Below are 12500 nucleotides of genomic sequence, written 5' to 3'. Positions count from 1 at the left end.
ACAACAACAACACAACAACAAACAACACAACAAACACACAACACACACACAACAACAACACCAACAACAACAACAACAAACACAACAACACCAACAACACAACAACAACAACACCAACCAACCACAACCAACACACAACAACAACAACACACAACAACACACAACAACAAACAACAACACAACAACACAACACAACACAACAACACAACAACACACAACACACACAACACACAACACACAACAACAACACAACACACAACAACAACAACAAAACACAACAACAACAACAACACAAACACCAATCACAAAAATAACATATCCATATCAGCAGAATCAGCTGTCTTTCGCAGTGGCGTTAGTGTGTGCATGACTAGTTGTGCATGTTGCGTCACATGGTGATCCAGGGTGAGTGCGTGTGTTGAGTTGCGGTTAGTCGCAGTGTGTAAGTGCAGTGTGTCAGTCGCATAGTGTGATCAGGTGATCGCAGTTAATCAGTGTTGTACAGGGTTTGAGTTGCGTGTTGAGTGAAGTGTATAGTGGAGACGGTGTGATCACATGTGTTGGTTGCGTTGTGATCGCAGTGTTGAAGTTGAAAGGTTGTCGCAGGTGTGAGTGCAGTGTAAGTCCAAGGTGTGGTCAGCAATGTGAGTGCAGGGTGTTAGTAGTGTTGAGTCACATTGTGTTGAGTTGCAGTTGTTAGTCCAGTGTTTGAGTTGCAAGTGTTGAGTCGCAGTGTGTTGAGTTGCAGGTGTTAGTCAAGTGTTGAGTAGCAGTGTGTTGAGTCACAGTGTGTTGAGTTGCAGTGTGTTGAGTCGCAGTGTTTGAAGTTGCAAAGTGTTGAGTCGCAGTGTGTTGAGTTGCAGAGTGTTAAGTCACAAGGTGTTGAGTCACAGCGTGTTCAGTCGCAGTGTTCAGGACGGACTCACGTCAGCTCTGCCAGGCGCTCGCTCTTGTGGTGCTCGCGACTCCTCAGGCACTCGTACTCAACGCGTAGCTGCTCCAGCTCCAACTCCAGCTTCTGGTTCCGACTGAGCGGGAGAGAGAGAGAGAGAGAGAGAGAGAGAGGAGGGATACGGGGTGAGTGAACAGGTTTCCAGTATAGAATTCATAAGCACTTTCAAATGATGGCTTAAAAAATACTGAATTACTACAGAAGAGGACAACCTAATGACAGGCCTGACTTTAGGGAACAGGACACTGTCCTGGAGCCGATGTGGTCTCAGTGGACCAGCACCATATCTCAGAATTCTGCACTGATGACACAAGAATCCAGAGTGCTGTTGTCTACTGCCTGCAAGGATTCTTGATAATAACAACCTCTGATCACAAAATATTCCAGAGGGGTGGGGACCCAGGCATTATGAGGTCATAGAGGATGGAGACAGACATTATGAAGTCAGAAAGAAGAGAGGACAAAGACATTATGAGGTCACAGTGTGTGGAAACACAGACATGATGAATTTAGAGGAAGGAGGATACACACAGGACTTATGAGGTTGTAGAGGATGGAATACAGACATTATGAGGTCATAGAGGGATGGAAACACAGACGTTACAAAGTTAGAAAGGGAAGCGGACAGACATTTTGAGGTCAAAGAGGGGCGGAGACACAGACTCTGTGAGGTCATCGATGAGCTTATGCTTCTCATTGATCTCGTCCCGCAAGCGTCCCAGCTGCCGGTGGTGCGAATCCCGCTGGCTCTCAGCACGCTGCTCCAGTGCATTCTGGGATATGACAGCAGAGAATGAAGAGGGAGAGAGAGAGAGAGAGAGGACAAGAGAATGTGTGAGACAAAGAAGACCCAGAAAAGGAGGAAAGGAGAATAAGAGATGGAAAGAGAAATGTAATTTAATGACCAGGGTAAATAAAAAAGACAGTTGTTTATGTCACATGCAAAAACATTTTAACTGCATCATACAACACAAATATCTCTCTTTACCATATCCACAGTTACCTTGTCATCACCTCCTTCCTCAGGGTCCTGCATTCTGTTCTTGGTTGACTCGCCCTGTGCGTTCTCTGAAACAGATACAGTGATATGTGTAGCAGGGTTGTGTAGTTGTTTGGTTGTGTAGCTGTAGTTGTGTAGCGGGATTGTGCAATTGTGTAGTTATAGTTTCATAGTAGGGTTGTGTAGCAGGGTTGTGGTTGTGTAGTTGTAGTTGTGTAGCAGGGTTGTGGTTGTGTAGTTGAGTAGCGGGGCTGTGTAGTTGTGTAGCAGGGTTGTGGTTGTGTAGTTGTAGTTGTGTAGCAGGGTTGTGGTTGTGTAGTTCAGTAGTGGGCGTGTGTAGTTGTGTAGCAGGGTTGTGGTTGTGTAGTTGTAGTTGTGTAGCAGGGTTGTGGTTGTGTAGTTGTAGTTGTGTAGCAGGGTTGTGTAGCTGGGGTGTGGTACCCGGGCCCTGCAGGTGGCTCAGCTCCAGCTCTTCGCTCAGGGCATCGTAGCTCTCCTCCAGCTGCCTCTTCTTCTGCTCCATGCTCTGCATGTACTCCGTCAGGGAGCGGATCTTCGCCTCGTGCTGCCGGACACACGGACACCGAAAATAACCAATAACCAGTCCCCACACCTCAGAGACCCGCCCCATTTATCCTAATCTCTCCTGCCCCCCCTCCCTTCTATGAGACCCGCCCCTGATATAAGCCCCTCCCATCACTCACACTCACCCCTAATATAGGCCCCTCCCCCTCCCATCACTCAGACCTGCAGCTGATGCCCTAGGCTCCGCCCCTGGTGCTCTGGGCTCTGCCCCCAGTGCTCTAGGCTCCGCCCCAGGCTCTGCTGCCGATGCCCTAGGCTCCGCCCCTGGTGCCCTAAGATCCGCCCCAGGCCCTAAGCTTCGCCCCCAGACCCTAAGCTTCGCCCCCAGGCCCTAGGCTCAGCCGCTGATGCCCTAGGCTCCACCCCAGGTGCCCTAGGCTCCGCCCCCAGGCCCTCTCACCTGTGAGATGAGCAGGTGGCAGGAGGACAGCTCGCGGCCGGTCTCCTCCATCTTGCGATGGCACTCCAGCTGCAGGCTCTCCAGCTGCCTGCAGCGCTTCACCATGGACTTCACCTCCGACTTTATCTTACTGATGTAGAGCCGCGCCACGGTGAACTCCTCCTCGATCGCCCCGCTGATCTCCACCGGCTGCACAGGGAGAGGGGAGGAGAGAGAGAGAGGGAGGGAGGGAGGGGGGGAGGGAGGCAGGGAAGGAGGGAGGGAGGGAGAGAGAGAGGGACAGAGGGAGGGAGGCAGGGATGGAGAGAAAGAGAGGGAAGGAGGGAGGGAGGGAGAGTGTAAGCTTGTGTGTGTTGACCCTGTGTGTGTGTATAATGTGCATGTATGTGCGTGAGTGCGTGAATGTGTGTGCGTGTCTATAACGTGTATGTATAATGTGTGTGCGTGTATATCATGCGTGTGTGTGTGTGTTCATAGTGTGTCTGTGTGTGTGTGTGGATAATGCGTGTGTGAGTGTTTATAGTGTGTCTGTGCGCGCGTGTGTGTGTGCATGTGTGAGTGTGTGTGTGTATGTGTATAGTGTGTGTGCGTTTGTGTGAGTGTGTGTGTATAGTGGCGGCGATGTGTGTGTGTGTATGTTAAGTGTGGTGTGTGTGAGTGTGTGTGTATAGTGGCGCGCGTGTGTGGTTGTGTGTGTGTGTGAGTGTTAGTGTGTCTGTGCGCGCGCGTGTGTGTGTAGTGTGTGTATAGTGCGTGTGTGTGTACAGTCTGTGTGTGTGCGTGTGTGTGTAGTGTGTGTGTGTGTGTGTGTGTGTGAGTGTGTGTGTATAGTGCGTGTGTGTGTACAGTCTGTGTGTGTGCGTGTGTGTGTGTGTGTGTGTGGTGTGTGGTGTTGTGCACGGGTGTGTGTGTGCGTGTGTGTGTACAGTTGTGTGTTGTGCGTGTGTGTGTGTTGTGTGTGTGTGTCTGTGTGTGTGTGTGTTAGTGTGTGTGTAGTTTATAGGTTGGCGGTGTTGTGATGTGTTTGGTGTATGTATAGTGTGGGTGGGGTGGTTGTATATCCGTGGTGTTGGTAGTGAGTGTGGAATGTAGTGTGGTGGTGGTAGCGTGTGAGGTGGACACTCTTGTGGGGTAGTGCGGTGTGTGTGTGGGGAGTGTGATGATTTGTGTATGTGTTGTGTTGTGGTTGTGTTGTAATGCGGCTGGGTGTGTTGGCGCGTGTGTATATGTGGGTGGTGTGTGGTGGTGTGTGTAGTGTGTGTGTATAGTCGTGTGTGTCAGTTGTGTGTGGTGTGTGTGTGTGTGTGTGGTGTGTGTTGGTGTTATAGTGTGTTGTGGTGAGTGTGTGTACAGTTCGTTTGTGTGTCCCACGATGCTGCCTACCCGACTAGTGACCTCCTCAGGCCGTTGAGAGCCGTTGATCAGTCTCCATGCTGCGCTCCGCTCTCCTCCTGCATCAGGCACAGCTCCGCCTCCAGTGACATCAGCATGGCCTGCCGGGGGCGGAGCCACACTGTCTTACACAGCCTTACCCACACCTACAGACCTTACAGACCCTTACAGACTCTTACAAACCCTTATACACCCTTACACACTCTTACACACCTTACACACCTTACACACACTTACACTTACACACCTTTACAAACCCTTACACAACCTCCTTACCCTCCGTTAAATGCACTGTTCATGACAGGGCAAGACAGGGCAGAACAGGGCCGATGTGAGACAGCAGGGCGGGGCAGAAGGGCAGTATTGGGGCAGGCCGGGGCAGAAGGGCAGTATTGGGGCAGGGCGGGGCAGAAGGGCAGTATTGGGACAGGGCGGGGCCAGTGTGAAACAGGGCGGGGCAGAAGGGCAGTATCAGGGCAGGGCGGGGCCAGTGTGAAACAGGGTGGGGAGAAGGGCAGTATCGGGCAGGGGGGGCAGGTGAGAAAGGGGTGGGGAGAAGGGCAGTATGGGGCAGGGCTGGGGAGGTCAGAGAGGGGGGTGGGGCAGAAGGGCAGTATGGGGCAGGGCAGGGAGAAGGGCATATCGGGGCAGGGCGGGGCCAGTGTGAAACAGGATGGGGCAAAGGGCAGTATCGGGGCAGGGTGGGGCAGGTCAGAGAAGGGTGGGTGGGGTAGAAGGGCAGTATCGGGGCAGGACGGAGCAGAAGGGCAGTATCGGGAGGGACTCACCATCTTCTGCGACAGCTCGTCAGCCAGCAGCTTGTTCTGCAGGCCCTTCTCCTCCAGCTCCTGGCTCTTCAGGTCGTAGTTGAGGGCCAGCTCCTCCAGGGCCTGCAGCACCTCCTTCACCTCCATATTGGCGCTCTCGCTCTCCGTCTGCAGCCGAGCCAGCTCCATCTGGACCCGCTCGCTGTCCCCACGCGTGGACGCCAGCAACTGCGCAGGACAGACACAGAGCCACAGATAACGGTGGGATTACACTGGATCCGGATTAACACAGGGATTACACAAACAGACCATGGACACAGGGATCATTACACAGGGATTACACAACAACAAGGACACGGGATTACACGGATCACAGGGATTACACAAACAGACACACGGACACAGGGATTACACAGCCAGACACACGGCCACAGAGATTACACAGGGAATACACAGCCAGACACAGGGATTACACAGGGATTACACAGGGATTACACAGAGAATACACAGCCATTCACACAGACACAGGGATTACACGGACACACGGACACAGCGATTACACAGGGATAATACAGCCATCCAAACAGACAGAGGCTAGCACAGATAGAATCAAAGTAGAACTGGTGCTGATTAGAATAAGACAGACATTCAGCAAGGTTGTGTATGTATACAGATGCACAGAGTGATAAAGAGACAGGTGTGAATAGGTCCAGAAGTAGAGTGACAGACAGATGTGAGCGTGTCCATGTACAGACAGACAGATGTGGGTGTGTCCATGTACAGACAGGCAGATGTGGGCGTGCCCATATACAGACGGACAGATGTGGGCATGTCCATGTACAGACAGACAGATGTGGGCGTGTCCATGTACAGACAGACAGATGTGGGCGTGTCCATGTACAGACAGGCAGATGTGGGCATGTCCATGTACAGACAGACAGATGTGGGCGTGTCCATGTACAGACAGACAGATGTGGGTGGTCCAGTACATCGACAGCATTTGGGCCGTGTCCATTTTACTACACCAGCTGACTCTGGCGTTTCATATCCAAGACAGACAGATGGGTGAGTACCATGTACACACAGCATACAGTGCACATCTCATAACAGACGGACAAACATCCATTACAGACAGACAATGCAGTTCCCATCACAACAACAGATGGCGCACACAACAGACAACAAAGCCCATAACAACAGCTCCAGACCGACAACAGATGGCGTGCCATGTACAGACAGACAGATGTGGGCGTGTCCGTACCTCATCCTGAGTCAGCATTTGGTCCTTCATTTTCTCCACCAGCTGACTCTGCTGATTAATCTCATCATCCTGCATAAACACACACAGCAGTGAGTACACATGTATCCACACACATACAGTACACACACACACTCACACACTACGCACACACACACACACTCACACACTACGCACACACACACACACACACACCACACACCACACACCACACACCCACACGCCCACACACACACCACACACGCACACACACACACACACACACACACACACACACACACACCTCACACACCACACACACACACACCTCACACACACACACACACACCTCACACACCGCACACACACACACACACAAAGCCTCACACACCCGCACACACCACACACAACACCACACACACACAACACACACGCACACACAGCTTGTCTGACCTGTCCGTCCAGCTGTCTACAGTTCGGACCCTCCTCATACTTGGCCTTCCACCTCAGAATCGCACCACACGATGGAGGAGCCTCGTACCAGGGCTGTCACCCCCAGCCTCCGGCCTCTCCTCCCCCGAGCTCAGCTGCTCACTCGCGACCCCCCACCTGAAACGGAGAGACGGAGGGGGGGAAAGGGAGGGAAAAGGTTGGGTGGGGACGGAGTCGAGGTGGGGAGGAGTTGGGGAGTTAGGCGTCCTAGAGAGTGGCCGTAGGGGAGGAGTGGGAGTGGGGAGGAGTGGCAGCTCGGGGCGAGAGTGGTAGGTGGGGAGATTCCTGGGAAGGGGGAGAGAGGGGAGGTGGGGGAGAGAGTGGGAGGTGGGGGAGAGAGGGGAGGTGGGGGAGAGAGTGGGAATATTTGTTTGCGTTTCTGTCTGTGCAGTCCCTGCTTGCCTGTACAGTCTCTGTCTGTCTGCGCAGTACCCGTCTGTCTGCGCAAACCCTGTCTCTCTGTGCAGTCCCAGTCCGTCAGCACAGTCCCAGTGCGTCTGCACAGTTCCAGTCTGTCTGCGCAGTCCCAGTCCATTTGCGCAGTCCCAGTCCATCTGCACAGTCTCTGTCTTTCTGCGCAGCTGTCTGTGCAGTCCTTGTCTGCCTGCGCAGTCTCCGTCTGTCTGCGCAGTCCCCATCTGTCTGCGCAGTCCCAGTCTGTCTGCAAAGTCCCAGTCTGTCTGAGCAGTCCCAGTCTGTCTGCGCAGTCCCCGTCTGTCTGCGCAGTCCCAGTCTGTCTGCACAGTCCCAGTCCGTCTGCACAGTCCCAGTCTGTCTGCGCAGTCCCAGTCCGTCTGCGCAGTCCCAGTCCATCTGCGCAGTCTCAGGACGCGTCCTCACCACTGCGCCAGCGACCTAGCTCCGCCTCCAGCCGCTGGATGGTCTCCTTCAGGGTTTTGTTCTTCTCCTTCTCCTTCTCATACTTCCTCTTCCACTGCTCCGCAGTCAGCTCCAGGTTCACAGAGGCCGTGTTCCTGATGGTCTTAGCACTGCGGGGGGGGGGGGGGGAGGGAGGGGAGGGGGAGGGAGTGGCAGAGAGAGAGGGGGAGAGAGGAAGGGAGGGGGGGAGGGAGACGGGGGGACAGAGAGAGAGAGAGATGGAGGGAGATGGGGTGAAGGGGAAAGATAGATGGATGGAGGGAGGGGGAGGAGGGGGGAGAGGGGGAGGGAGGAAGACAAGGGGGGCAGACAGAGAGGAATTAAAAGAGAAACTGGCAGACTACCTGGCCACGGTGACCGAACAGGATCCACCTTTAAAGGTTCAGACACAGTCAGCACTGCCTATAGAGGCTGGCAGAGAATACAGCTGCCAAAATACAAGCAATTGTGCCAAACGCAATAACACTGAGACACTTCCTGACTGAATGTGCAAAATTCAGCCAAATTCGCTTTTATTATAATACTTATTAGAATTAGTTATTGATCTGATGAATTCTCCTAACCTATGCGTTTGGCAGTATGGGTGCTTGTACGTGTCGTGCTGATAAAGCGGGGGGGTGGGGTGGGGGGGGGGGGGGGGTGTTACCGCTGTCCGAACATCAGGGTGCTCTTGGTCTCGGCGTCGTTGTAGCTGGAGGGGGAGCAGCAGATGAACATGGTGGTGCGGCAGTTCCCCCCCAGCGAGTCCTGCAGGATTCGGGTCATCTTGCTGTCCCGGTACGGCACGTGGGTTTTCTGCAGGGCCGGTTAGCCACAGAGAAGGACAGACAGACAGAAAGACAGACAGACAGACAGAGAGGCAGGCAGACAGGCAGGCAGGCAGACAGACAGACAGACAGACAGACAGAGAGGCAGGCAGACAGGCAGGCAGGCAGGCAGACAGACAGACAGATCAGAAATTAGAGTGCAGTTCAGACTCACAGAACCTCACAGAACACCACACACAAGGACAGGAAGTGACACGCACACCATCTTAACAGCACCTGCGACACTTTTTGTGTGAGCTCCCAGTAATAACATAGGACTTCCTCAGTTAGTTATTTTGGCATTCTGATTGTCACACATTGTAAATAGTGCCTCAGGGCTTTAGCGGTGCTAATAAAGACTATTCCCATTTGAATTTAGCAGAACAGACAAACTCGCTGCACTGACGCTGCGTGTTGCCATATCGCATGCAGGCGTGAAACGCGCCACAGCGAGATTCTGAAACGGGAGGAAGTGAGGGGGCGGAGCCCTGGGGACTCACCGTCCCCTCAGCCAATGCCGAGATGACGTTGCCCAGTGATGACAGCGACTTGTTTATATTTTTTGCCTCATCCAAGACTGCGCCTTCTGCACCTGTCTTGCTGACCTGAGAGACAGAGAGAGAGAGAGAGAGCGAGATGTTGAGGGGAATGAACACAGGAAGGGCGTGTCCTCCATTATAGCTTGCACTGGGGAAGGATTGTTCCAGAAGGACAGGCCTATGTGGCAGTTTTGTCTCAGTATGAAATAAACTGGGTCTGAAAATGTGGGAATATGCCCATCTGCAATTCAGTGGGATCCTCCTGAATTTGCTGTGCTGTGCTGTAATGTTTTATGCTGTGCTGTGCTGTGCTGTGTTGTGCAGCGCTGTGCTGTAATGTTTCATGCTGTTCTGTGCTGTGCTGTGCTGTAATGTTTCATGCTGTGCCATGCTGTGCTGTAATGTTTCATGCTGTGCCATGATGTGCTGTAATGTTTCATGCTGTGCTGTGCTGTAATGTTTCATGCTGTTCTGTGCTGTGCTGTGCTGTGCTGTGCCGTGCTGTGCTGTAATGTTTCATGATGTTCTGTGCTGTGCTGTGCTGTGCTGTAATGTTTCATGCTGTGCTGTTCTGTGCTGTGCTCTCCTCCCTGTGCTCTCACTCACCTTCTCGCTCCCTGCCAGGTCCACCAGGTAGAGCTTCCCGCTGAGCTTCTGCTCCGTCTCCACGTGCTCCTGCTTTATGTTAATGAGGAAGATGCTGTGGCTGCGGGAACTGTGCTCATTCATATCTGCAGAGGAACACACAGGCAGACATCCATTATCACTGCTGCATAAAACATCCATTATCACTGCTGCATAAACACATCCATTATCACTGCTGCATAAAACATCCATTATCACTACAGCATAAACACATCCATTATCACTGCTGCATAAAACATCCATTATCACTACAGTATAAACACATCCATTATCATTGCTGCATAAAACATCCATTATCACTGCTGTATAAATACATACATGATCACTGCTGTATGAAAACACAAATTATCACTGCTGTATACACACATCCATTATCACTGATGTATAAAATAATCCATTATTACTGCTATATGAAAACTTCCATTATTACTTCTATACAAAGCATCCATTATCATTCCTATATAAAAACACCATGATCATTGCTGTATAAAAGCAACCATTAATACTGCTGTGTACAAACATCCATTATCACTGTAGTGTACAAACATCCATTGTTGCTGCTGTGTACAAACAGTCATTGTCACTCAAATAACATATTCTTATTTCAAAGGAAGTAGGGGTCTTAGTGGTCTTATACTATACGGCCAGGCCCTATAAAGGCTCTACTGATCCACGATCAGGTCCAGGTTAATTGAGGACGTGTTGCTGATGGTCTTAGACCAGACGGCAAGAGAGTGAGAGGAAATCAGAGCCAAAACCATCAGGAGCACAGCCTCTGTGAGCCTGGAAATGCTCAGGCTAGGGCTTCCTGTCTGAATCAGGACAGAGCTTCCTGTCTGAATCAGGACAGAGCTTCCTGTCTGAATCAGGGTACAGCATCCTGTCTGGAGAATCCCAGGAGGAAAAAGAGAGGGCGGAGAAAAGGGATGTTCCTGACAGACCAGGGGAGGCGGGACTTACTGGTGACAGCAACGTGACGATTGGATTTCCCCTCGTCAATCACATCCATGACTTCCTCTGGGCTGGACACAAAACGCTCCGTGCAGCCCTGCATTAAAGGGAGGGAGGGAGGGAGGGGGAGAGAGGGAGGGAGGAAGAGGAGAGAGAGAGGGAGGGAGAGGGGAGAGAGAGAGAGAGGGAGGGAGAGAGGAGAGAGAGAGGGAGGGAGAGGGGAGAGAGAGAGGGAGGGAGGGAGAGGGGAGAGAGGAGAGGAGGAGGGAGAGAGGAGTGAGGAGAAAGGTAGGGAGAGAGAGGAGAGAGGGAGGGAGCAGAGCAGGTGTGATGAAATAAGATGAAATGTGTGAATGCTGGAGGGAAGTAGCAGTTTAAAGGTGCAGACTGAGCCAGTTTAGGGGCTTTCAGGACATCCGCCCTGATCTCTGAAAGTGTGAATAGAACCACAGCAGAGCCATAGCAAATATTATGAAAGGTTTCTATGGCTTGGCACTCAGTGTCTAAACGATGCATTGTGGGTAATCCTCCCGAATCAGACCAGCATCCTGTCCAATAGGTGGGCTGGAAAATCCAGCTGCTTCATAAAACAGGAACCGGGCTGGGCTCAGAACCTATGAGCTGCTTTATACCACAGCAACTGGGCTGGGCTCAGAACCTATAGAGCTGGGCTTTCATACCACAAGCAACCTGAGGCTCTGGGCGGCTCAGAACCTATGAGCTGCTTCATACCACAGCAACCGGGCTGGGCTCAGAACCTATGAGCTGCTTCATACCACAGCAACCGGGCTGGGCTCAGAACCTATGAGCTGCTTCATACCACAGCAACCGGGCTGGGCTCAGAACCTATGAGCTGCTTCATACCACAGGAACCGGGCTGGGCTCAGAACCTATGAGCTGCTTCATACCACAGCAACTGGGCTGGGCTCGAACCATTATCTGCTTTGCCCCAAGAACGCTCTCTGTATTCAGCAGCTTGAATAATCTATTATTGCTGAATTCATTTTTAAACATATTTATTGTCTGTCTTATTCTTATGGTTAACCATGTATTTCTGTGTGTTATGCCATGGTGGTATTGCACTGGTAACTGCTAATGCTGATTCAGTTTGTCTCTTTATAAAGCACCATTGAACTGAAAACTGAAACGGTTTTGAAGACTCTTGGTCATGGGGGGTGGTCATGTGATTAGGTCATGTGACCTCTGACTCACCTTGACATAGGGGACCCGGTTCTTATCCTCATGCACAGACAGGTTGGTCTTAGTCACTGATGGAGAGAGAGAGAGAGAAAGAGAGAGCGAGAAAGAGAGAGTGTCCATCTTGGATAGGTGTACAGATTCTAACATTTTTTTGGGGTTTTTGTACGATCAGACAATAAATCTGCCAGATTTCTTTGCTCTGCTGAATCTCAAATCTCAAAATGTAATGATATTAATAAAACCAAACACTGACCATCCAAAAGATCTCGAATTTTCTCCATATAGATTTCAAAATAGGAAACCTGAAAAGAATGGGAAAACATAGAGAGACAGAGAGGAATTTGTTGAAGGGAGTGACTGGCAGTACAACAGGGTTTGGACAGACCAAGCATTTAGACACAAAAAGACGACCAGTATTATACTGTGCAGGTATTCAGAATGTGTACTTTCGTTCTTGGTTAGCATAACTAGCTGGCGCTAGTGCTTTACTGAAGTTGTATCTTTAACTCACTGGTGTGGGAGTGCTGTTAGCCAGCTCCGGCACACTGTCTCTCATATTAATCAGCTGAACGTGCTTCTGTTTCTCTTGCATTTATCTGGATAGGACGCTCAGATGTAGTGTTCTCTGATTTCTCTGGATAAGAGTACCTGCTCC

At 51.4% G+C, this 12500-nt stretch overlaps 1 protein-coding gene across 1 annotated transcript in view; it reads right to left on the bottom strand.

Annotated features, from left to right (window-relative positions):
- LOC135235037 (kinesin heavy chain-like) overlaps positions 1-12500 on the bottom strand; it is a 34898-nt gene that overhangs the window by 9271 nt on the left and 13127 nt on the right. The window contains exons 5-20 of the mRNA XM_064300235.1: positions 12099-12147; positions 11858-11913; positions 10655-10742; positions 9656-9780; positions 9011-9115; positions 8351-8499; positions 7656-7814; positions 6875-6942; positions 6358-6488; positions 5118-5324; positions 4377-4430; positions 2938-3126; positions 2394-2517; positions 1956-2020; positions 1616-1725; positions 927-1028 (exon numbers count right to left, since the gene is read on the bottom strand). Coding sequence (XP_064156305.1) covers positions 927-1028; positions 1616-1725; positions 1956-2020; positions 2394-2517; positions 2938-3126; positions 4377-4430; positions 5118-5324; positions 6358-6488; positions 6875-6942; positions 7656-7814; positions 8351-8499; positions 9011-9115; positions 9656-9780; positions 10655-10742; positions 11858-11913; positions 12099-12147 — 1781 coding nt within the window. The remainder of the gene's footprint in view (positions 1-926; positions 1029-1615; positions 1726-1955; positions 2021-2393; positions 2518-2937; positions 3127-4376; positions 4431-5117; positions 5325-6357; positions 6489-6874; positions 6943-7655; positions 7815-8350; positions 8500-9010; positions 9116-9655; positions 9781-10654; positions 10743-11857; positions 11914-12098; positions 12148-12500) is intronic.

The sequence above is a fragment of the Anguilla rostrata genome, chromosome 11 (genome assembly GCF_018555375.3).
Source record: "Anguilla rostrata isolate EN2019 chromosome 11, ASM1855537v3, whole genome shotgun sequence".
NCBI lineage: Eukaryota > Metazoa > Chordata > Actinopteri > Anguilliformes > Anguillidae > Anguilla > Anguilla rostrata.
This window is presented reverse-complemented; position numbering and strand designations above follow the sequence as displayed.